This window comes from Podarcis vaucheri (assembly GCF_965113315.1).
Source record: "Podarcis vaucheri genome assembly, chromosome: 7".
NCBI classification, from domain to species: domain Eukaryota; kingdom Metazoa; phylum Chordata; class Lepidosauria; order Squamata; family Lacertidae; genus Podarcis; species Podarcis vaucheri.
In genome coordinates this window covers 1,098,591-1,124,016 of record NC_138765.1, presented here as the reverse complement: position 1 = coordinate 1,124,016, position 25,426 = coordinate 1,098,591, and the positions used below count along the sequence as shown (strand labels likewise).

Below are 25,426 nucleotides of genomic sequence, written 5' to 3'. Positions count from 1 at the left end.
AGAGACAATTGCACAGGGCCCGGTTTCCTTCTGGGGGGCGGGCCAAGCTGTAAATAGGGGGCGTGGCCATCTTGTACATAGGGGGCAGGGGGGCTGTACAGCGGAAGCTGCTGTGTGTATATACATCCTGTGGACAATCTAGAACTTGTACAGGAGAACTTGGTGCTGCCTGTAGATACTTGAGGGGGGAGGAGGGGGGGTCCGGGGTCTGTACTTTGGGGGGAGGCAGAATTTTGTATGTTTCCTTTTCAATAAAAACTGGACTAAGAAGTTGCATTGTCAAGGCCTATATGTGATTTTTGCTTCTAAGCGGAGGACGCAGGAAGTGGCTTTGCCCCCCAGGTCAGGCCTGGCAGCTGCGACTCTCCAACAGGGGGGAGGCCTTCTTGGTGGAGCTGGGGGGCTTTGAGCCACAACTTGGTACATACAACTGGAGAGGGGAAGGCCCCCCACTGGAGCAGGCCGTGTGGGATATTGGTCAGTGGGGCTGACTGAGCTGTTGCGATCCTGAGTGCTGCCCCACGGAGCCAGAGAGGGCCAGGCCCAGAGGGAGATCAGCCCAGGTCTTTCAAAGTCCCCCTCCCCCAGGCAAGCGCCAAGGTGACCTTTCTCCCCAGGGAGCGCAGCTGTGGGGAAGGAGGAATGCAGAGCTGACCCCAAAGGTCGCCCCACCCAGCAGGACCTGCGGCCTTCCTTGGCCAGCCTCACCCTCGCTTCCGCCAACAGCAGGGCGGGCATTCTGCTGACCCTCTGGCTGCTTGACCACAAAGCAGCCCCACCCTCCCATGATGCCGCGCCAGGAACAGAGGCCCGTGCTGGGAGTCCCGTGCCCGGCTCTGCCAAGCCACAGAAGAGCACCTGGCCAGGTTAGCAGGGGGACCACCTTCAGCCCCAACAGCTGCTGGGCACAGGCCATCGCCCTGCCCCCAAACCACCTCCCGTGCCCAGCTGGGCAAGAATAGGCCAGGGCGAACAGGAACAGAGGGGGTCCCCCACCCCTCTCCATTGAAGGACCCACAGGCTCCAGTCAAACGCGCTGAAGGAGAGAAATGGTACTAAAAAAAGTTTATTGACTGCTAAAGTAACACACACACACACACACCCTTCGTGGCAAGGCAGGAAGGGGGGCATCAGCAACAGCCCCCCCCCTCCCAAGGCCAGAGGTGTCACAGAGGGAAGATCCCCATGGGGCTGTGGGCAGCTGGTCCAGGACTACCAAGGGCTCTGGGGTTGTGGCCAGGCTCAGTTGGGGGTCAGGCACTCCACCATCCCGTTGCCCCTCATGCCGTCAAAGAAGAAGAAGTTGTTGAGGGGAGCATCCCGCTGAGAGAGGGCCTGGAAAAGAGGGGGGGAAGGCAGCGTGAGCAGAGGGGCAGAGCTGGGTGGGGAAAGAGGGGGCCCGGGAGACCCATGCTGGCAGGGCCCAGGGGGCAGCCAGTCTCCTCCCCCTCTTCTCTCCAGGAATGTTCACAGCTGGGGGGCAGGGGGAAGAGACACCAGATAGGGCCTGCAGCTGTGCTGCCTGTGGGTGGGGCCGCAAGCAAGAGCCGCTCCCCCCGCCCCGTGGGGAATCCAGGGCCAGGGGCCTCACCTTGACCACCTCCTGGCCCAGCACTCCTCCGACCACAGCGCAGACGGGGGCCACTTCGGAGCAGCAGGAGCTGAGAGAGAAAAAGGGGTGTGTCGGAGGGGGGGGGCCCGTGGAAACATCTCTTTGCGGAGCCCCCACAGAAGCAACATGCCAAGGGCAGAGGGCAGCCACAGCCCCGTGTAGTCGGGGCAACACAATCCCGGACTGGTGTTGTCCGTGGGCATTCCAGACAGTCCTGAGGGGGCTGGGCAGGCTGCCCCCCTCCCATGATCCAGACAGCCTTGCTAAACATAGTCCCCAGCCGCCGCCGCCCCCCCCACATTCTTCCTCTCCAAACATTCTCCGTTACCCCTGGTGGGTCGCAGGCAGAGACAAGCCAATGTGGGGGGGGGGGCTCAGAAGCCTGGCCTGAGGGGCACAAGAGGGCCTTCCACTGCCCCTCCCTCCAGGAGGAAAGAAGCCGCCGCTCCCCCCCCAAGGTCACAGAGCTGCCCCCTCCATCCCCACAAGCAGCAGTGCAGCACTGCGGCACCCGGGATTGCCCAGCAACTTCAGGATTAACAGCAGCCGCTCCCTCAGCCACGTGGAGCGGAATGGCCAGAAGAGCCCTGCAGACCCACATGAGCCTTCAGAGGGTCCGGCCAGCCCTACCAGAGAAGGAGGAGACCAGTGTGGTCCTGCCAGGGTTGAGCCACGGCCCTTCCCAAAACACTGGACCTGGGGGACATAGGGCCAACTCAGGGGAGCGCTGGCGACAAGGCAGCAGCAAAGCCTAGTGGTGGGGGTCCACCCTCAGGGGTTGATCAAGGGGCCGCCACCCACCTGGCAAAGTCATCCGGAAGCAGGTCAGCCGCGACCCCGAGCGAGGCCAGCACATCTGCGCGCACCTGCAGGAGCACCTGGGCGTCCTCTGAGCAGCTCTGCAGGGAAGGGTCCCGGCCCTTGAGGGTCCGGAATCTCAGGAGCACTGCAAGAGGCGGCGGCAGAAACAGCATCACAACCTGTCGCAGCCGGCTTCCCAAACACCCCCAACCCAGACCCCACACCATGTCTGCTGGGCCCCGTGGGGGGCAGGGTCACATCCAAACGACCAAAGTCTCCCTTGGCTTGGGTGGGCAATGAGACCCCTTCTCATGAATCCCAGGGGCGGCCACCTCCAGAGCCCCCGCCATCCAGATGGGTATGTGGGGGGCAAAGTACACGCAGACGGTCCCGTGTGTGCCCAGTGCCCATCCCACTTGCTCCCGAAGGCCAAGGCCTTGTCCTCCAAGGGCCAGCAGGCAGCCTCTCCCTCCTCCGCAGGGCTGCTCTCTGGAGGCCCCCTTGACACCCCCGGAAGGAAAGGCCCCCAGTCTGCAGAGGCTGTGCATGGGTTCAGCCAAGGCAAAGCGAGAGCAGTCTGCTTAGCGCTCGGTTGCACGTGCGCCAGAGCCCACAGCTAAGCAGCTCCGCTTCTCCCACCCGATGATGGGAAGGGACAGCAATCCTGTTCCGTTCCTTTAGGGATCTCTCTGGTGCACAGGATCTCGGCAGGATTACTTTCCCTCCGTATCAGCTGATGTGAGTGTGTGCTGGGGGGCGGGAAGCATTCCTGCTGCAATGCTGCCGGCCTCCCTCTTAAAGGAGACACCTTCCAAAGGAGGGGAAGCTGTTTCAAAGGGCACTTTGCAAAGCCACAGCCCCACCCAGCCGCCAAATTTGGCTGGCGGATGCACAAAGGTCAGGCCTGGCCTCAGGCAAAGCCCCGCCCAACAGCCAACACAGCCCACTGGGCCCGCCCAAGTCCTTCCTGGCCCGGCTGGAAGAGAAGTGAGATCGCCCAGCAAGGACAGGTCAGCCAAGCCAGAGCCACAGGGGCCAAGGGGCAGCTGCGGATGTTGCAGAAGAATGAATCGGGATTAAATACGACCCTCACAGATTGGAGAGCTGGGCCCAAAGCAGCAGAAGGAATCTCAAAGAGGACCAATGTCAGGTTTTGCACTTAGGCAGGAAGAACCAGCTGCACCAATATAGGATGGGGGGGGGCACCTGGCTTACTAGTGGAAAGGCTCTGGGGTCTTGGTGGGTCACAAGCTGAACATGAGTCCACAGGGTGAGGCAGCAGCAAAAAAGCCCAAATGCTAGAAGTCCAGTGTCCAGATCAAGGGAAGTCATAGTCCCACTCTCTTCTGCCTTGGTCAGACCACACATGGGACACTGTGTCCAGTTCTGGGCACCACAATTTAAGGATATTGACAAGCTGGAACATGTGCAGAGGAGGGCGACCCAGATGATCAGGGGTCAGGAAACCAAGCCTGATGAGGAACGGTTGAAGCAGCTGGGTATGTTTAGCCTGGTAAGAGACTGAGATGGACATATGAGATCCATCGTGAAGTATCTCGAGGGCTGTCACATGGAAGAGGGAGGAAGCTTGTTTTCTGCTGCTGCTCTGGAAGGTGGGACCTGAACCGATGGAGTCAAATGATAAGAAAGGAGACTCCAACTGAACATCAGGAAGAACTCTCTGCCAGTAAGAGCTGTTTGTCAGTGGAATGAACTCCCTTGGGAGGTGGTGGACTCTCCTTCCTTGGAGGTTTTAAAGCAGAGTTTGGATGACCACCTGCCATGCATGCTCAAGATGAGATTACTTCATTGCAGGGGGTTGGACTAGATGACCCTCAAGGTCCCCTGCCAGCTGTAAAATCCTCTAATTCTGTGATAGCAAAGCCTCACTGGCACCCCAGAAACAGAACTCCAGGGTGGCAGGAAGAGGGGACTGGCTAACCCCGCTGCTGTTCTCACAATCCTCAATTACTATATATATATACACAGGCCAGAAGCTGGCATCAACACCAACTGGCCCTCCGAGGAAATGGCCCACCTCCTGATGCCCCTCCCTCATACTCTGAGCCCAGGAGGCCCTTGCCAGCCCAATGAAGCTGGCAGCAACAGCCCACGTAGTTCCCTGTCCAAACACGCCATTGCTGCTGCCTCCCCCCCAACCCCCCTCAAACACTGATTAATTCAGAATTCCTCCACCTTGTGTAGCTAAACCCCAAGATGCAAGAATCTCATTGCACTGATGCCAAGCATTAGTAGAATAGCAGCAGGAATCGCAGAATAGGGGAATTGAAAGGGACCCTAAGGGTCATCTAGTCCAACCCCCTGCCACGCAGGAATCCAAGCTGATAGGAGGGAAGGGAAGGCACTGTGTTTTAGAGAAGCCAAGGAAGCAGAGGAGACGCTAGGGGGAAATCTCCCCTGAGGAACTTCCTCTCCTGGTGGGGTTCTTGACAACCCCTCCCTCCCTCCCTCCCGCTGCCCTGGGACTGTCTCAGCACTCTCCCCTTTGCGAAGGCCCAAGAGGGGCTGCCTGCGCACACCAGGCCCACACAAAGGCCTTGAAGCTCCCCCCATTGGGGACGGGGAGGGGAAACCGTGAGGGCAAAGGAGAAAAATGAGCTTCAGAAGCGACACGGACTGGAGCGAGACCAAGACACAAAGCAGCTCTTTGATTTGTGCAATCCAGAGACGCTGCCCCAAGAACTAGGCCTCTTACCCAGAGCAAGGCTGACCAATAAGGACACACATGAAGCCCCGCTGGCCGGCCAGAGGGCTCCCACTTCCTCCTCCCTGGACGCTGGCAAGGGGCAGAGCGCCTGCTGCTTGGAGCCCGGCAGCCTTGCCCTGGCAGGGGACCAGGTGGAGCCCATGGCTGCCCCCCCCCTGAAGGGAGCCACTAAGCAGATTTGTCCCAGGGATGAATGCCGGGCCTGTTCCAGAGGCAGCCCCCCAAGCCCCTCTGCCCCCCACTCAGCTGCACACGGGGGGTAGGACTCTCCTTGGGAGCGCAAGGGACTCACGTGCCAGCAAGCGGGACACAGCTTCATTGTCTGCTGGCGACCAGGAGTCATGTGGGCCTAAGAGCAGTCAGGTGACCAGCTGCCACACCAACTGCCCTCCTGCTCACGCACACCCCCCCCCATAAACGCTCCCGCTGGCCTCCAAAGGGAGCATCTCACCTTGAAGAAGGAAGTAATCGGGGGCCGTGCGCTTCAGGGCAGCCTTGGCCTTCTCGCCGCTCCAGTCGACAGTCAAGGCCTCTTTCAGGAGGCAGAAATTCACACACTGGGGGGAGAGGACAGAGAGCCCCACCAGGGTCACGCGTGCAGCTGCCTGGCTTAGCCACCAAGGGGTGCCCCTTCCAGCAGCTCACGGCAGCCACATTCCCTCTTCCCCCCATTATGGCTGCTTTCGGTGGCACAGCCGTTGTTTTCAGCGTTAAGAGAGCAGGTGCTACCTTTCTGTTCTCCTTTGTCACAGTTGCTCCTTCTGAACGGCCCGGGTGGGAGGTTGAGGAATGGCACTTGGGCAGGAAAAGCAGGCTGGAGCCCTTGCAACCCCAGGAAGGTCCCTGCCATGGATGCGGAGTAGTGGTGGGAGGCATCGGCTGGGAAGAAGGCTCAGAGCCTGGGGCGTGGTGGCGGGACAAGGATGCCTGGTCAGAGGGAGAAGAGGGGGCAGGCGGGGAGGAGGAGGGCCGCAAGCTGAAGAGGCAACAGGGTTTAGTGAGCAGGAAGAGGCTGTGGCAGAGAGCAGACCAGGATCAGAGGCAGGAGACAGAGATGAGGCAGGTTGCTGGAGAAGCCAGGGGGGTCTCTCCCTCCTGCTGTGACCAGCTCCCCTCCCCGCTAGGCTCCTAGAAGCCAAAGAGGCATGAAGAAGGCAGAGCAAAGGCAGGCAAGAAGAAGGGACTCCCCTGTGGGAAGGCAGGGGTCTCCAGTCCTTGAAATTGCCTCACTGGGGCAAGATCTACCGGGAGGAGGAGGCCTGGCCTCCTGAGCTGTTTTGTCTCTTTGAATAAAGAGAGTGAACTTCACTGGCGCTGTGTGAGTTATCGCTGGCTTGATCCTGACCCCCCCCCCCCGGGGCAGGGGGCTGAGGAAAGATGGGGCCTGATCTGACAAGCAGCAAGGAGAGCCACCTCCTGACGCCACGCTGGGCCCACTCATGACTTACAAAGTGCTTCCTGCCTATTCAGGAAGGGGCTGTGGGACTGCCAGGATGCACACAGAAACCACCAGGGGAAGCTCAGTTGCACAAAGGCACCAGGAATGGGGAGCAGAGCTCTGTAAGAGAGCAGCCCAATCTGATCTCTGGAGGCCATGACCTGGGAAGTGGATGAAAGAGGCAAGAAGCAGCCGCTGGAGCTCTGAGCCGTGCCTGACACTCTGGCCTCCATCCTCCAATACCTGCGGTGGTATAACCAGGTGAGAACCACTAGGAGGCTGCACATCTGGCAGCCCACACGGAGGCTTGCTTTGAGGAGAGGAGATGGCAGCTGCTTTGCCCCTCTCCAGCCGGGGTTTGGCTTATCTATGCTATCAGAAGCCAGGCTCAGGGCTTGGCTGTCCTTTACAAACCTGGGACACAGCCCATGGGGGAAAGCAAAGCAGCTGTGATCTCCTCTGTTGGGAGCTTCACTAAGCTTAAACTAGTAGCCCATAGCTAGCAGCTTCCCATGCTAGCTCAGAACTGGCAGGTTTATGTATCTAAAAGACATAGAACTGGCCAGAAACCTGGTTTCTGCCTCTTCAGTTGTAGAAAGAGGCTTCAGAAATCCATGGGCGCGGACTGGAGATGGGCACTGACCGCGGTGTTTGCTAACAGACAACTATCAATGAACCACCAGTTCTTTATTTGTTACAATTAATAACCCATCCTTTCTCTTGGAGGACCCCAGACAACCACGTGCACCCACCCTCACCACCACAGCCCCACCCACCCCTCTCACACAGCCCACCACTTCCGGGGGCCTCCCTGCCCCTCCCTGAGGAAGAATCCCAAAATGCTTCCAAGATATCAACCCTAGAAACCTAGCTATATAGGGCAGAGGCAAGTTGACTCAACAGGCCTTCTCTGCTCCAGTCAGAGTCTGCCCAGCCCAGCTGAAGCGCAGAGCTTCCCGGAAGGATCAGTCCTTTCAATGCACTCAGGACCCAGAGGGGCCGTGCTTTTGTCCACATAGTGAGCAGCAGGACACAACATCCTTTCCTTTATCGTTTTGCACAGAGGCCATGATCTGCCCAATGACAGGGCTAGATGGGGTTTCCACATGAGGCTCATTTACCCCCTGAACTATTCCTTCTCATCTCAGCATCTTTTAATTCAGGGATAGGACAGCAGTGATGCTGAGACTCCGATGGTCAGGAGCATGGGGACCACCTGAAAGGCCACATTGTCCCCACCCGGCTCTTGGGGAAGGGGAAGGGGAAGGCTGGGACGGTGAGCTTGCCTGGAGCCCAAGCAAAGAACGAGAAGCCCCTGACAGACTGAGAGGGCTGCACTGGGGCAACGGCAGACCTGCCTGAGGGAGAGGGAAGAGGAGGAGAGAAGGCAGACTCAGCTCAGAGGAGTTTGGGGGATGAAGACCAGGAATGCAGCCATGTGGCCACTGCGTTATGTGGCGTGGGGGGGGGGGGAGCAAGGCACAGACCCGCTCCTGCCTCTGTTCCAACTGGCCAGAGAGCTCTCCCAGCACGCACCTTCTTCACCAGCGTGGTCTCTGTGAAGTCCAGCTTGGCTTTCTTTGCGTCCGGTCCATCCTCCACTCCCTGGCTGGCTTTGGCAACTTTTGTCTTCTCTCTGCAAGGCACGGAAGCAAATTAGCACTGGGGCCCCCTCCCCTCCGGCCAGTGGAGGACCCCTGCTCCACAGCGGCCTGAGTTTCAGCTGGTTAGGAGTCGGTGCAGTGGGCACAGGCTGGCTCTCGGCCTCCAGTGGCCAAACTCCAGAGAGGTTTCCCCAAGCAGCACCTGACAGGCCTACAGTCCCCCCCCCCCGTCCCACGAAGGGCACTTCCCAGCCCCATTACCAGCTCCCAGGCAGACTCACTCCACAAATTCGTGCTCGCCCAAGTTGGCAAACATGTAGCCGTGGTAGCCAAAGACGTCTCCCGCAAAGAACTTGACACCGTTCTTGTGGCATATTTGGTCGATCTTCACCAGGACTTCCTGGGAGCAGCACGTCACGCAGACCTGGAAGGCGAAAGCCCCGGGGCCAGAGGTCAGCTGCCTGAGCATATTATTCAAATTTTTTATTTCATTTGTATGCTGCTCTTCGTTCAATGATTACAGGGCAGCTTACGACATAAAAACACAAAATGCAGAACATAATATATAAAAAAATCAATAGCCGCTCTGTACAGACACAGTTTCAAAGGCCACAGACTTCATCAGCCCAAAAGAGGAACCTTTTCACCCGCCGCCTGGAGGTGTCAGGCGAACCTTACTGGGGACGGCATTCCACAAACAGGGAGCCACTGCAGAAAAGGCCTCCTTCTCATGTCGCCCCCCTCCAGACTTCTCCTCTAGCTCAGGCGGCCAAGTGGCCTATGGGACAGAGACTTTCTAAGAAAGGCCAGAAAAGGCCTTCTTTGTCATCTCCTCTCTCCTACATGCCGGCTGGCCTCTGCTTTAAGACCCCCTCTGACAGCACCAGAGAGGGCAATCTGGGAGCAGAGGCGTTGTGAAAATGGTGGCCCACCGAGGCCACTCACTCGGACTGCCTCCCCTCGCTGGCTTCTCCCGCCAGACCTTACCACGTCAAAGTGGGTGAAGAACTCCTCGGGCTTCTGCTCGACGTTCCCAGGGTCCGCTTTCACGTCCACCATGGGGTTGAGGTCCTGAGCCCGTTCCAGCGAAGCCTCCGCCCTGTTCTTGCCCAGGGACCCCGCAGGGATCAGAAACTGAGCTTGCGTGTCTTCTGGCGACACCTGGGAGGGGAGAAGGAAGTAATCAGAGCAGGGCAAAATCCCAGGCCTCCTGGGATAAACAGCAGCACCAGGACACCTGGACCTCACCTGAAGCCACACAGCAAAAGGTTTTGTTTATTTATTGCACCTACATCCCGCCTCTTTCTCCAAGGAGCTCAAAGTGGCGTACGTGGTTCTTCCCCTCCTACAGCCACCCTGTGAGGCAGGAACTTCTACCAGGGACTTCTAGCAATTTATCTCTGGAAAGCAGAACCACGGAAGGGAAGAAAGATCTCAGCGTGGCTCATTTGCATGAAAATGCAAGCTAAAAAGCCACGGGAGGAAAGAAGGGGAAGAAGATGAGGGGGTATTGCTGCCCTTTACTATTATTATATTAAGTAACTGGAGTTTTATGCAAAAAAAATCCTTCCAGTAGCACCTTAAAGACCAACTAAGTTAGTTCTTGGTATGAGCTTTCGTGTGCATGCACACTTCTTCAGATACACTGAAACAGAAGTTGCCAGATCCTTCTATATAGTGAGAAGGTGGGGAGGGGTATTACTCAGAAGGGTGGTGGGAATGGGAGATTGGCAGATAGCTGAGATGAGCCTGTTGATGACTCTTAACGACTGTAATAGGTCTTACAGGAAAAGGCAAGGGGTGAGAAGGTGAGAAATGGCTTAGTCATGTATAGTGAGATAAGAATCCAATGTCTCTGTTCAGACCAGGTCTCTCCATGGTTTTAAGTTTGGTAATGAGTTGCAATTCAGCAGCTTCTCTTTCCAGTCTCCCATTCCCACCACCCTTCTGAGTAATACCCCTCCCCACCTTCTCACTATATAGAAGGATCTGGCAACTTCTGTTTCAGTGTATCTGAAGAAGTGTGCTTGCACACGAAAGCTCATACCAAGAACTAACTTAGTTGGTCTTTAAGGTGCTACTGGAAGGAATTTTTTTGTTTTGACTTGTTTGCGGACACGGAGCAATGGAGCCAAACTACAAGAAAGAAGATTCCACCTAAACATTAGGAAGAACTTCCTGACAGTAAGAGCTGTTCGACAGTGGAATTTGCTGCCAAGGAGTGTGGTGGAGTCTCCTACTTTGGAGGTCTTTAAGCAGAGGCTTGACAACCATACGTCAGGAGTGCTCTGATGGTGTTTCCTGCTTGGCAGGGGGTTGGACTCGATGGCCCTTGTGGTCTCTTCCAACTCTATGATTCTATGATTCTATGACTATGGCAGACCAACACGGCTACCTATCTGTAACTGGAGTTTTATGGTTTAAACTGCTCTGTGGTCTCTTGATGAAGGGTGGTCTATAAAGTTAATAAATATTAATAGTAGTAGTAGTAACCACAGGGCCTCCTGCTCCAAGCTCATTTCATTCACTTCTTTAGGTTCAAGGATGCCTAAAAGGTTCCCGTCCCCATTTTATCCCAACAACAACAACACCACAGTAAAGCAGACAAAGCTGAAGCACAGTGATTGAGCCCAGGCGGCCCCGTGAGCTTCGTGGCTGAGTGAGGGTTTAAAAGTGGGGCTCCCTTGCTGCAGTCCTGGGTTCTGCCATTTATTATCAAATTTGTCTATTGCTCCTCTTCTGTAGATCTCTGGGTGGTTTGTTTATATGAAAATGCAAGCTAAAAAATGCAAAATACGTAACAAAAACAAGAACCAAAGCAAGCTAACAACCCCCCTCCCCCAACACATGTAAAAGGATATCAGATGTTAATTCGCCCAAGGCCTGGTGGAAGAAGGTTTTTACCTGGCACCAAAAGGTGTATTATGAAGGTGCCAAGCGAGCCAGTCCATTACCGAGGGAAGACACCAGTCCAGCACGTCCACTGATGTAAAGAGAAGTAGAGCTACGTGTCATCAGCATATTGCTGACAACGCCAAACCTCTGGATCAGGCTTCCTCAACCTCGGCCCTCCAGTTGTTTTGAGACTACAGTTCCCATCATCCCTGACCATTGGTCCTGCTAGCTAAGGATCATGGGAGTTGTAGGCCAAAAAGACCTGGAGGGCCAAGGCTGAGGAAGCCTGCTCTGGATAATCCCACTCAAGAGGTTTCATGTGAAACAGCACAGGGGATAAAATCAAACCCTGAGGAATCCCACACTGAAGGCTCCATTGGACCAGCAGCACCCTCTGGGAACAACCATTGAAGCAGGACTGGAACCACCGCACATAGGTGCCAGCCACCCTGAACTTGGACAGCCGCTCCAGAAGGATTCTTTCTTCTTTGGTGATCCTTCATAGCCGAGTAAGATTGTCTTCCATGAACACAGCCTTAACAGTGAGTCCGTAAGTGACTGTGGGGGCCAATTCTGGATCCACATGTCCTTCCATAGTGGGGACATTGGTTTCCAGGCGGGAGTTGGTCCCAGTGTGGATTTGCCAAGCGAGGCTTCCTCTTCGCACGTTTCTCCCTTGCGTCCTGAGTTCAAGTGTCTTCAAAGCCCAGGACACCTTTGGTCAAGGCTGTTCTCCAACAGGAGCACTCGCAGGCCAGTGTTTCCCAGTTGTCAGTGTTTATGCTACATTTTTAAAGATTTGCCTTCAGAGAGTCTTTAAACCTCTTTTGTTGACCACCAGCATTACGTTTTCCATTTTTAAGTTTGGAATAGAGGAGTTGCTTTGGAAGACGATCATCAGGCATCCGAACAACATGACCAGTCCAACGAAGTTGATGTTGAAGAATCATTGCTTTGACACTGGTGATCTTTGCTTCTTCCAGTACACTGGCATTAGTTTGCCTGCCTTCGCAAGTGATATGTAAAAATTTTCTGAGACACTGTTGATGGAATCTTTCAAGGAGTTGGAGATGGCATTTACAAGCGGTCTGTGTTTCCCAAGCCACAGTAAAGTGACTGCCTGGGGTGACCCTACTGGGACCACCTGCTCGAGGACTGCTTGGGGTGACCCTACTGGGACCACCTTTACGAGGACTGCCTGGGGTGACCCTACTGGGACCACCTGCTCGAGGACTTTACCCAGGAAGGAAAAATGAGTCACTGGTCAGTAGTTACTATGGTATCCCAAAGAATTTCTGCCCCTGACCGTGGAGGCAGAGCGCACACATCCTGGCTAGCAGCCATCAACTGCCTTCTCCTCCATGAATACTTATTGCCTCTGTAGCAAAGAGCTCCTAGTAGGTACCTTTTATATCAAGAGCTTATGTAGCACAAAAGAGGAATGGGGGAGGGAGTTGAATTCAGTTCCGCCACATCCAGGTGGAGCTGAGACCCAGATAAAGCCCCGTCCCATCCAGCTGCGCACTCTGGCAAAGCATGTGCCTGGTCTCCCAGCTGCTGCCACTCAATCTGTCCTTAGCGACTGACTTAAGAGCATGGGGGGGGGGGAATCAGTTGAAGCCATGGCAAATGGAGAGCTGGCACATTGTTCTCTGGCAGGGCTTCTCTCTCACAGTTCAATGCTGTGCAGGAAGTCAACAGGCTCAGGTTTTTTTTGTGCAAACACAGAATGGGGAAACTTCCAGCTGCTGAAAACTCATGCAGCCATCAGAACCACAGGAGCGACTGAGGAGTTAGAACAGTTTGAGGACTGCTCAAGAAAGGGCAAAGCAGGCTCTCTCTTTGTTGTTTTCTCTGAGGGGACTATATGTGCTGGCTATGTACTTTGGCTCTCCCCACCCTGATCCTTGCACACTTCCTTCTCTACAAATTCTTGCTCATCCTCTGGCTAAGAGGCCAGTTTGCATCCTCATTTCAGTGTGAAGGAGCTCCACCTTGTGGCCCAAAGTCGCAAGCGCTGCCGTGTAGTGGGAAAGTTATGCCTGCTTTGCACACCCGAAACTTACACAGGGGCAGTGCTCCTCCCCCCAATGTTTAGGGGTACTCTCATTTTGACTCAAGAAAATCACCATTTTATAGTTCAAATCACAAAAAATAAATACGGCAAATGGACAAAAGTACAAAGATTCACAAAATGTTTTGGGGTATGCGTACCCCCAGAAAAAGCACTACAAAGGGGTTACATGCCAGGGGTTTGTGTGCAAAGGCAAAATCATGCAGAGTCAGGAAGACCCCCAGAACGGCCCTGCCATAGGTCCATCCTTCCCTTACTGGACTCTGGAAACTGTGGGAGGCTCCTGCAAGATCTCACAGAGCCCCCCGACATCTTGCAAAAGCACCTCAAGATATTGCAGCAGCCCCTCACAGCCTTCCAGAGGCCTCATGCAACCTTCCCAGAGCCTGACAAACAAGGTGGAGGTCTAAGAAACTCTTTGTGCAGCAGGAGAACCCAGAACAGAAAGAGCTTCTAAAACCCTCTGGCGTTACTTATAGGGCTCCAGGAAGGTTGAGAGATCTTTGTTGAGAGGTTGAGAGCCCCTTCTAACTGTCTCGCACCCACCCACCCACCTTCACTCCCCATTTCTTATTTGTTTTCCTGCCACCCATGCAAGGTGCAATCACATAAGTAAATCACAAGTTAAATTGGGGGTCTACTGTACTTATCTAATCAAAATATCTCCCCCTCCAAATGCTTTCTCCCTCATGCCTATTTTGTTGTTGTTACTGATTTCTAAAGTCTTTGAACCTCCAGATTTTTTCAATACTTGATTTACACCTGATTACAAGCATCTCTCATCTGGGGAAAGTGTATTTCTAGACTGATTTGTGTTGTATTCTGTGTTAGTCGTCCTCAAGAGAAGACCCACTTAAATTAAAGTTCTCAAGCTACAGCCAATGATTTCAATGGCTCTACTCCAAGAAGGACTAACACCCTCAGTAGAAGGAATGTCGGCTGCAGCCCTTCATTGGCAGAAAATACGCACAAGGAAAGGTTGTGGCTGGTGCCACCAGGAAGAGACTGGGTGGGAAATGACACAGGAGAAACGCCACAGGAGCCCTGAAGACTGAGAGCCAGGGGGCAGAGTGGTTAGTGTCAGACTAGGACCTGGGAGAGCAGGGTTCAAACCCTCATCTGGCCATGAAGCTTGCTGGGTAGCCTTGGGCCACTCACTCACAAGGCCTGACCCACCTCACAGGCAGAGAAGCCAGTAGGAGAACACTTCAGTCTCCCAGCACATTCAATACAAGATCTCAAAGCAGCTGTCTTATTACAAAAGAATTCCAGAAACAGACCTGAAAGAGAAGTCGCTGAATTGCAACTTATTACTAAACTGAAAGCTATGGAGAGCCCTGGATTCTTGTCTCATTACACGTGCTAAAGCTATTTTTGGTCATCTGCATACTATCCCTTGCTTTTTCCTGTAGGACTAATTGCAGTTTTTATATGAATAGACTCTGTCCTTTTATTTAAAATGCATCTCTGGGTTATTTGTGGGGCACAGGAATTCATTCTTTATTCCTTTTTCCAAATATAGTCTGGCCCCCACGGGGTCTGAGGGCCACTGGCCTCAGGGGTCCCAAGCAAGGACATTCCTTTCTTGAGAAAGTCTCCATCTCCCGGCTTGCGACATACAACCCTCTCCTCGCCACATATGCGCTCTCTGTGGGGCTTCCCTTGCGCTTGATCTGGAGGCCGCAGTTGGCGCAGAATGCTGCAGCACGATTGCTGACAAGAGCGAGGCCTTGAGGGGAAAAACACCCCAGTGCTCAGAGATCTGCACTGGCTGCCCATTTGCTCCCAGACTGAGTTAAAGGTGTGACGACCAGTATATGAAGCCCTTAAGGACTTGGGACCACTTATTTGTGAGATCACCTTGCCCCCGTGGGCCCACTCAGCTGCTTTGATTGAAAGAACTGGCACTCCTACAGGTGCCACATAATACTTGTTCTGCGTTTGGAAGAACTCAGTCATTTAGTGAGGCGGCCCCTACACTTCGGAACTCCCAGCCTAATGACATAAAACCCTCACTGTATTCTTTTCGGCATCTGCCAAAAACGTAATTGTTTAGACAAACCTACCCAGATCTTTGGAAAGTTGAAGTGAGTTTTAATTTGTTTCAATCTATCGTTGTTTTAAACTTTTTGTGTGTTTTAAATGACCGCTGTAATTTTTTGTAGGGTAAATTTTATCATCTTTTCTGTAAACCGCTTTCAGGCTCCCCCCCCCCCCCCCGGTAATCAAGCAGTGTTTAAATTTCATGAAATAAATAATTTTATGGACCCGCGCTTTTGAGTACAAAGGGGCAAGATCACATATATCCCATTTCCCATTCCAGGACCAGGGGACACGCAGGGCGGCAACAGGAAGCCCAAGGGAGGAGGCCCCCCCAGGACCCGGCCCCTTGGCCAAGACTCACCTGCTGATGGTCAAGCATCGTCAGGGCTTTGACTCCTGCCAGGATCAGGTTCTTGGCCACTTCTGCCCCCAAGCCTTTCATGCCCACCAGCAGCACCCGAGACGCCCGCAGGCTGCAGAAGACAAGAGGAAGCCATCAGTGTCCCGATGCCCCAGAGCAGGGCCCCCAGGAGGCAGAAAGGAGGCAGTTCAGCCCCCCCCCCCAAGGCACAAGATGCTGGTCAAAAGGAAGTGGCCCAGGATGGAGACGAAAGGGTTAATCCAAGGCCAGCGGACGGGATCCTTTTGCCAAATGATCAAATTAACCTGACGGGTTTTGATCTTCAAAGCTCTGAAAAGAGCTATATTACCCCGGAGGTTCTAATGGCAAATTTTATCCCTGCTATTACTTGTTTTTATTGCAGCTTTTCTCTCCTGTCTTTGCTGTTCTAATCCAAAGAGGTTGCAACGAGAAATTGGCAGTACGTGTTGCTGAGGGTGATATTTATAATTAGAATCATAGAACGGAAGGGGTCCCGGGGGGTCGTCTAGTCCAACCCCCTGCAATGCAGGAATCTCAGCTGAAGAATCCCTGACAGATGGTCATTCAAATCTATGCCTAAAATCCTCCAAGTGGTCACCTTGCCTATTGGAATAAAGGGGGTTGCCCCTCACCCCCATCTCCTCCCCTCTTGAATTTTCCCAAATGCCACCCTCTAGAGACGATTATGCAGTGATTTATGATAGCCAGGGAGAATCCTGGTATCACACTCCCCCTTTGAAAAATGGAATAAACCTCACTGGCAGTTGCTCTGAAGGAGCCACTCCTCACATGGAGACAAGTTGCTCTTTGCGGATGAGGAGCGTCTGGGTGAGAAGAACTGCCATTGGGCCCTTTAGGGTAGCTCTTAAGGCAGGGGTAGGCAAACTAAGGCCTGGGGGCCGGATCCAGCCCAATTGCCTTCTCAATCTGGCCCACGGACAGTCTGGGAATCAGAGTGTTTTTACATGAGTAGCATGTGTCCTTTTATTGAAAATGCACCTCTGGGTTATTTGTGGGGCATAGGAATTAGTTCATTCACACCCCCATATAGTCTGGCCCCCACAAGGTCTGAGGGACAGTGGACCAGCCCCCTGCTGAAAACGTTTGCTGGCCCCTGTCTCAAGGCATCAGCTCAGCAAAACCTCCCTTCTATTTTTGAGGCGGGAACTAATTACGACTGAGGCGACCCATCTGCCTCTTGCCCAGGACGCAAATTGGCTGCTGGCATAATAAGAGACATTAATTAACAGGCTGAAGAACAAAAGCAAAAAGCTTATCTTAATTATCCATCAACCCCATTGATTGTTGGTATTGCGCAGCGATTATTGGCTAAGCGATTGCAAGAGATCAGAATGAAGAAGGTGCGCAGAATGAGGGAGGAAAAGAGATCAGAGAAATGCCAGGCTGAAGAATCCATAGGACCGGGGGGGGGGGGGGCACCGATCGAGATGTGCCTGAAAATGAGAGTGGAATGGAAAAGAGGGAGATGGCAGAGGATGGAAGGGAGAGGTGTGGAGGACTGGAACAGATCAAGGAGGAGAGAAATGGAACAGAGGACAGGAAAAAACCATGAAGGAACCTTCTGAGATGGCCAAGAGAGAGCTGGGAGAGCAAGGCTCTTGCGTGCAAGTGGAGGAAGACTCAGAGGGATAGACCACCCAGACTCTGGAAAAAGAAGGGGGCATGGAAGGCGCTTCTTCCTAAATCAAGACAGAAACTCCTAGCCAACAGGAAATGGGACCGGAAGATACGGAATTGGGTATGAACTAATGGACATACAATAAGTAAAGAGTTACGGATCATTATCCTAATAAGGGAACCTCTTGGAGATAAAACTATTATACATTCATACCTTGCGTTATGTCCTGCCGCAACCCTGAAGTACTGGAAAGGGTTACTTCCGGGTTTTGCCACTCGCGCCTGCGCAGGTGCTAAATCGCGCCGTGCGCTTGCGCAGACACAGCACTGCGAGTTGCAGGCATTTCACGCTACAGACGGGCCTCCGGAACGGATCCCATCCGTAACACGAGGTACCACTGTACTGGAGGAAGACTTTTCTGGATATCTAGGGATAACAACAATGGAAGATCCTCTTTGGGCCTTTTTGCACGCAAAGGAAGCTGAACGAAGACGGAGAAAATGTCATCTAACAGACTGAGGCCTGCAATGAATGGGTGGAATACTTTAAATAACCTGGCTATACCATATTATTCTGTATATAAGACTAGGTTTACCCCCCTAAAAATAATGTCAAAAATTGGGGAGGCATCCTAGACACAGATACATCTCCTCCCCCATTTTCTTAAATCAGAGTCCCCCAAAATAGGGGGCATCTTATACATGGGACGTCTTATAGGCGGAAAAATACGGTATATCGTGGGCAGATGGAGAATCTAAGGTCCCTGCTATTTCTTTCCTTTATCTCTCTTTTTGATTTTTGAAATGTCACTTTGAATGCTATGTAGCTTTTGTCCTTTATGGGGGACTCATTTTATTTTTGCATTTTGTTTTTTTGTTGCCTTCTAGTTTGGGTTGACAGGAAGGGGATGGAGGAGAGACCAAGAGGCAGCGAAGGCTCCTGTCTTTGTCCCCCCCCCTTCTTTCCTTTTTTATTTTCCAAGTTTTATTTCTATTGTATTCTATGTTGAAAACTTTCCATAAAAAATTCAGATAAGAATCCCACCCCCGATGCGAAGGCAGGCGGACATTTTGAAGGGGCAGCTCTGAAGAGGGTGGAGAGAGGGGCAAGGATGCGCTTGTGGGGCAGAGCGAGGAAAGGGGGCAGGGCAGGGCGGAGAAAAATCAAGGATTTTTAAAAAATAAATAAAAAAAATTCAGATTTTAAAAATTTAATTCAATTTTTTTAAAATTTAAATTGGATTTTTAAAAAATTAAAACTGGATTTTTAAAATAAAATGCTTCTGGAGAAAAAAAAAATTCTAAAGATAGTTTTCTATTTAGGTTACGTTATAGTCCAAAGGCTATTCGTCAGGAAAGAAGGATTCAAGTTTTTCATGTGTGCTAAAACTCAGTCTAAGAGTTATTTTGTTTGTTTTATTAAATCGTTTAACCACATTAGTTAACAAACATGGATACATATGTTACAATGTTGTTGTTTCAGTTAAATAGTTTACATTGCTATTAAGGAAATGATTGTTTTTCTCTTTCCAATCAAGTACAGCAGAAAGGTTGTCCAAATATCAACAGTTAACTTATGACACCTCACCATAATTTCATAATTATCTGTCTACATATTTCTAATAGTATCACCAAATCAGGAATTGTTGATATAAATGTAAAAACTGCTCTGGAAATTTATGATTCCGAAAAGGAAACCTTCCTCTGGTTGTAAATATTAAGGTGATACCAGCAAGAACGAGTATTTCTGTAAAAAAAAATAATGATTTCAATCAAGTCTTACTGACTAGTGATTTAAATTGTGATTTCAATCAAATGCCAGCCTGCAAGAGGGGGCAGCCCTGAGGCCTCGCTGGGCCCCCAAGCCGGTCTCTGAGGGGCCACACGAAGGAGGCCCTGCTCCCTTCAGGCCCCACACCATGGCCAGGCCACCTTCTGAGGGAATTTCATATCAAAAAAACAGGAATTGTTGATGTAACTGTAAAAAACTACTCTGAAAATGTATGATTCCAAATCATACATTTCTCTGGTTGTAAATATTAAGGTGATACCAGCGAGAACGCGTCTTTCTGCAAAAAAAGATGATTAAGATCGGGTCTGACTGACTAGTGATTGAAATCAAATCCACCCTGGTTGAAAGCAAGCAAGAACCCCTCACGGAAAAGGTTGAAGGGGGGGCTCAGCAGCCCCCTCCTCAAAAGGGCCCCCTTGGAAGGAAGGGCCCCCAGGGCCCAAAAGGCCTCAGGAGCTGCCCTGGCCGTTCGGGGACAGCGCCAGAAGGGAGCGGGGCTGGATTGCAATCATCTTTTTTTGCAGAAAGACTCGTTCTCGCTGGTATCACCTTAATATTTACAACCAGAGGAAGGTTCCCTTTTTGGACTCACACATTTTCAGAGTAGTTTTTTACAGTTACATCAACAATTCCTGGTTTTTTGATATGAAATTCCCTCCGAAGGTGCCCTGGCCATTGTGTGGGGCCTCCTTCCTCTTGGCCCCTCAGAGGCCGGCTTGGGGGCCCAGCGGGGCCTCAGGGCTGCCCCCCAAATGCAGGCTGGCATTGGACTGAAATCACAATTTACCGTATTTTTCGCTCTATAACACGCACCTGACCATAACACGCACATCGTTTTTAGAGGAGGAAAACAAGGGAAAAAATATTCTGAATGAAACAGTGGACGTATCATTTTTGTGCTTCATGCTGTGGCCATAGACATGTGATCTGATGGTGAATTTGGGGTGACCCAATGCAAAAATCCTGAGAATCCCTGTGGATCCATGCTTTGTAACCACGTTTTTGCACCATTGCAGCCCCAGGCAACAGTGGGTGCGTGATTTTTTTTGGGGGGGACAGGCTGTAGCCATGGACATGCTATGTGCTCTGATGGTGAATTTTGGCTGACCCAATGCAAAGATCCTGAGGATCCATGTGGATCCATGCTTTGTAACCATGTTTTTGCACCATTGCAGCCCCAGGCAACAGTGGGTGCGTGATTTTTTTTTGGGGGGGGGGACAGGCTGTAGCCATGGACATGCTATGTGCTCTGATGGTGAATTTTGGCTGACCCAATGCAAAGATCCTGAGGATCCATGTGGATCCATGCTTTGTAACCACGTTTTTGCACCATTGCAGCCCCAGGCAACAGTGGGTGCGTGATTTTTTTTGGGGGGGCAGGCTGTAGCCATGGACATGCTGTGTGCTCTGATGGTGAATTTGGGGTGACCCAATGCAAAGATCCTGAGGATCCATGTGGATCCATGCTTTGTAACCACATTTTAAGTGGGGAGGGAAGGAAAAACACAGAAGGCTAAGAATGCAGGAGAGGGCTATAACGTGAGGAAAGGAAGGCAAAAGTTTCCCCCCACCCACCCACACAAGCCAGCCAGCGTGTGCTCTCTCTCTCTCTCTCTCCCTCTTTAAATGGAAGAAAGCATATTTGAATGCTGTGTGTCTCCAAAAACAAAAAGCAGGAAGTCAAATCAGAATTTTAAGCCGAACCTGTAATCTCTCTTCCCTTCACAAACATTGTTCCTCCGGAGCAGGGAGAGGATAGAAGGAAGGACGCTCTGCTTCCCCCTCTACTTGCCTGGAGGGGAGGGGCTTCCCCTGCTCTTTGTTCGTTTGAGCAAACACAGTAACGAAACAGAGAGGGCGGGCAGTAAGACCCTGAGGCAGAATGCAGGAAAGCAACAGCTTCCTGTCTCACGGAGCTCCCTTCTCCCTGAAGCGCGGTTTGATTTTTGCCTTATTTTTCGGCTCCAGGGACCACACATTCGCTGCATAACACGCACAGACATTTCCCCTTCCTTTTTAGGAGAAAAAATCTGCGTGTTATAGAGCGAAAAATACGGTAAATCACTAGTCAGTAAGACTTGATTGAAATCATCTTTTTTTGCAGAAAGACTTGTTCTCGCTGGTATCACCTTAATATTTACACCCAGAGGAGGGTTTCCTTTTTGGAATCATAAATTTCCAGAGTAGTTTTTTGCAGTTACATCAAAAATTCCTGATTTGGTGATACTATTAGAAATGCCTTGACAGATAATTATGAAATTCTGGTGAGGTGTCATAAGTTAACTGTTGATATTTGGACAACCTTTCTGCTGTACGTGATTGGAAAGAGAAAGAACAATTTCTTTAATAAAAATGTAAACCATTTAGTTAACTAAAACAATAAGACTGTAGCAGATGTATCCATGTTTGTTAACCAATGTGGTTAAACGACTTTTTTTTAAAAAAAAACAACACACCTTAGGCTGAGTTTTTAGCACACATGAAAAACTTAAATCCTTCTTTCCTGACAAATAGCCTTTGGACTATAATGTAAGTTAAATAGAAAACGATCTTTAGAAAGGCTTTCCCTCCAAAAGAATTTCATTTTTAAAAATCCAATTTAATTTTTTTTAAAACCTGATTTTTTTGATTTTTATATATAAAAACCATTCATTTTTATCCCCCCTGGTTTCAACGCCAGCCGCTCGCCTGGGGCCCCTCACAGGCCCAACCAGCCCCCCCCGGCGGCCATTTTCTGTGGCCCCCGCTGAGGAGGCGGAAGGCTGGGGCCCGGAAGCTTCCGTGGCCGTTGGGTAGGGGAGGAGAGGGACCCCCCAAAACCAGGCGGCCTCCGCCCCAGAAGCGGCAGGAGAAGCCCAGGGGGGCAGCTGGTGTGGGAAGACCCCCCCCATGGCCAGTCCAGCGCTCCTGGGGGGAGGCGGCCATGACCCCCTCCCTCCCAGGAAAGGGGAGCTCCAAATGGGGGCCAGAAAAAAGGGGCCTGCCAAGCACCTGCCCCCCAACAGGCCGGCAGCAAGGGGGCTGGCGGGATCCAGGGGGCCCGGCAGCAAGGGCCCCGCCATCTTGAGGTGGGGCAGCACCCCAAACCCCCAGGAGGAGGCCTCCACCGGCTGGAGTGGCGTGCTGGGAGCCCCCCAACAGGTAAGCCCCCCCCCGATCGGCTGGGACCTGGGGGTTCTTTGTGGGGTATTTACGCTCCCCGTTTTTCATAGCATGCAGCCCCATGAGACGCCCCCTTGTCAGCGAGAGACGGGGCCTTCTCTGCTGTGGCCCCCGTGCTGAGGAAGACCCAGGAGGCTCAGGCAGGGGCCCCTCCCAGCCAGCAGAGGGCCTTAGCCTTGCCTGGCAAGACGCCCCTTCCAAAGAGGGCTGCCCCACTCTCTTTTAAGGGCGTAGGAGGGGCCCCGGGGCTGAATCCGGCCCCTCCAGCCACCCCATGCCCTCACGGCGGCCAGCCAGATGCCCCCAAGCAGGAGCCCCCCGGGAAGCAGACCACAGGCAGCACTGGCCGTCTCTCTCTGCCAGGGAGGCTGCAACTGAGCCTGGTGGCAGGGAGTTCCACAGTCCCTGTCTGCCTTAGATTTCAATTCATTTTGAGACCGTGTTTTCGGAGGAGCCACCCGATGTAATATAATAATAATAATAATAATTTATTATTTGTACCCCGCCCATCTGGCTGGGTTTCCCCAGCCACTCTGGGCGGCTTCCATAGAAACAAAAAAACACACTAAAATATCATACATTAAAAATGTATGCAGCTGATCTGAGCCCGGTTTTGGCCGTGGCATAAATAATTTTTATTATTATTTATTATTATGCACTTGGAAGGCGAGGTGCTTTTGTTGTGCCTTTATCCCGTGTTTTGTGTGGTTCTCTTTTCTGCTGTGAGCTGCCCTGGCCTCTGTGGAGGAAGGACTCAATAAATAATAATAATACTAATAAATGGGCTGGCTGGAGTATGGGGGTTGGAGAGAGCTGTTGCTGTTATTGATATTATTGTTGGATCTTACGATTTACGTGGAAATTGTTTCCATTTGGTTGTGTGCTTTCTGATGTGTCTTATTCCTTGTTTATGACTTCTGTTATGTCTGTAATGATGTAAATCTTGTCCTATTGTAAGCCGCCTTGAGCATAGTTTCACCTATGGAAAGGCGGCATACAAACAAGATGATGATGATGATGATGATGATGCTATGCCAGGGCGGCAGCAGCCCCTCCGTCTTTCCACCCGCTTTGCCCCGATGGCGCAGCTGCACTTGCTTCTCTGCCCCGAATCCTAGGGATGCGCCTGGAGCTTTGTTTTAAGCCGCCATTGGGGAGAAGGAAAAAATGCTCCCAAGGGGAGGGAGATTTCACCAGGGCCGGATTGAGGTTTGATGAGGCCCTCACCTCCTGAGGGTAATGGGGCCCTTGATATGTCCAGCTGTCCCTTGTCCACAACAAATTGCCACTGTTTTTTGTGTTGAATAGATGCTAGATGGTCAATGATGGACCTCATAGGTATCTCAAGCTATTTGCACATCACAAAAGGTGTATTTTATCAAAGTACCGTATTTTTCGCTCCATAGGGCGCACCTAGTTTTTAGGGGGGAAATAAAGATATATTTTTTTTATTCTCCCCCCCCCCCAGCCCCAAAGAGCAAAGAAGCCAAGACAGCCAGCGGGATCCATCCCACTGGCTGTCTTGGCTTCCTCTTTAGCCACACACAACCTCTCCAGCTGGAAGAGGCTGTGCACGGCTTTGTTTTTAGCCGCAGGGCTGGGGCAGGGGAAGCCCAAGCTTCCCCAGCCCCCAGAACAGGTCCGGGAGCGGAGGCAAGGTTGAGCAGCCTTGCCGCCGCTTCTGGAGCTTGCGGGCTGGGGGAGTGCTCTGAAGGTTTGCGGATAGCTGCCTGAAGCCCGGGGAGCGCAGTGGGAGTTGGCGCTGTGCTCCCCGGGCTTCAGGCTGCAATCTGCCAGCCTTCGGAGCCCGGTGGGAATTCCCACGGAGCTCCCAAGGCTTGCGGATAGCTTCCTGAAGCCTGGAGAGCGAGAGGGGTTGGTGCACACCGACGCCTCTCACTCTCCAGGCTTCAGCGAAAGCCTGCATTCGCCCCATAGGACGCACAAACATTTCCCCTTCATTTTTGGAGGGGGAAAAGTGCGTCCTATAGGGCGAAAAATACGGTAATTGTTGAACTGAAATACAATTAAGAAGTATATTAATGGTGAAATACAATGAAGCAGAAGTACATTAATGGTGAAATACAATGAAGAAGAAGTATAGTGATAGTGAAATAATTATAAAGCTCAAACTTAAAATGATTGGGGGTCCGTGACTTACATCCTAGGAGCCTACACAGCACAAAACACTGTTGCTGGATGTAGGTTTCATTTCATTTTGTTGTTGTTTTTTTATTTTACATCTAATGTTCATGCTGTATTGTGTTTTTAATGTTCGGCTGGGAAATAAATCATCATCATCCTGCAATGGTTTAAAAGAATATGGAAAAATTGGATTTTTAATAGGTAAAAAATTAATGTTATAATATATTAAGATTAAAGATCAGGATAATAAGGAGGGAAAGGAATTGCTGAACTAATAAATTGAACTGGAATACAAAAAAGGGAGGTATGAGGAGGTCCGGGAAACAAAGTAAATGAAAGATAAGTTATGTAAAGATGGAATTATTTTTAACTGTTTTTTATTTCCTATTTTTCATTATGTAATATTGTGAAATCTTTAATAAATATTTATATATATAAAAAAGAAATAAATCATAATCACCATCAACTTATATTTTGGAAACGCACACCCAGTTTTTTTTGGGGCCCCCCAGAGAGTGGGGCCCTAAGCTGGAGCCTGTGGAGCTCCTGAGTAAATCCTTCTCCGGGAGGGTCTCGGGCCTCTCCCCGCTCGGGGCCCCGGGCAGGAGGCAGCTCCGGCGGGGGGGGGGCGTGGAAGGGCCCCGGCATCCTCGGGGCTCCCGGCCAAAGCGGCGCCGGCAGGCGGCCTTACCGTTTCTGCGCCTCGAGGCCCCAGAGGCGGATCTGGCGGTCGTACTGGGCCGCCTCCTCCTCGCTGATGGCGCTGGCGGGGCCGGCCTCGTCCTTCTCCTGCTCCTTCTCCACCATGGCTGAGACTCAGGCCCCGCCCCCCGCCCCGCCCCCCGCCTTCCGGCCGCGCTCGGGCGTTTCCGCCAGTGGTCGGGCGGCGGCTGCGTGCGTGTGCGCGAGTGTCGGGCGGGCGAGGCGTCGGGCGCCATTTTGTGTGGTGCAGCCTCGGCGGCAGCAGCAGCAGCTCGCCAGCCCGGCGCCCCGCCAGCCCAGCGGAGCGCGGCGCCTCAGGCCCGCCGAGTACAGTGACTGTGCCCCGTCCCGGTGCGCCGCCTCCTCCCGCTCCCGCTCCCGCTCCTCCTCCTCCGCGTCCCGTCCCTCCT

At 52.1% G+C, this 25,426-nt stretch overlaps 1 protein-coding gene across 3 annotated transcripts in view; it reads right to left on the bottom strand.

Annotated features, from left to right (window-relative positions):
- Positions 1–1,050: 1,050 nt before the first annotated feature.
- Positions 1,051–25,426, bottom strand: part of SAE1 (SUMO1 activating enzyme subunit 1) — a 30,954-nt gene continuing 6,578 nt past the window's right edge. The window contains exons 1-9 of one of the 3 annotated variants that reach the window (XM_082231235.1): positions 25,006–25,126; positions 15,557–15,668; positions 9,171–9,344; positions 8,465–8,607; positions 8,116–8,215; positions 5,593–5,698; positions 2,414–2,558; positions 1,592–1,661; positions 1,051–1,335 (exon numbers count right to left, since the gene is read on the bottom strand). In XM_082231235.1, coding sequence (XP_082087361.1) covers positions 1,243–1,335; positions 1,592–1,661; positions 2,414–2,558; positions 5,593–5,698; positions 8,116–8,215; positions 8,465–8,607; positions 9,171–9,344; positions 15,557–15,668; positions 25,006–25,121 — 1,059 coding nt within the window. In that variant the 5' untranslated portion in view covers positions 25,122–25,126 and the 3' untranslated portion in view covers positions 1,051–1,242. Of the gene's footprint in view, positions 1,336–1,591; positions 1,662–2,413; positions 2,559–5,592; positions 5,699–8,115; positions 8,216–8,464; positions 8,608–9,170; positions 9,345–15,556; positions 15,669–21,695; positions 22,085–25,005; positions 25,127–25,426 lie in introns of those variants that run through there. The other 2 variants (XM_082231234.1, XM_082231236.1) reach the window with 2 other exon arrangements.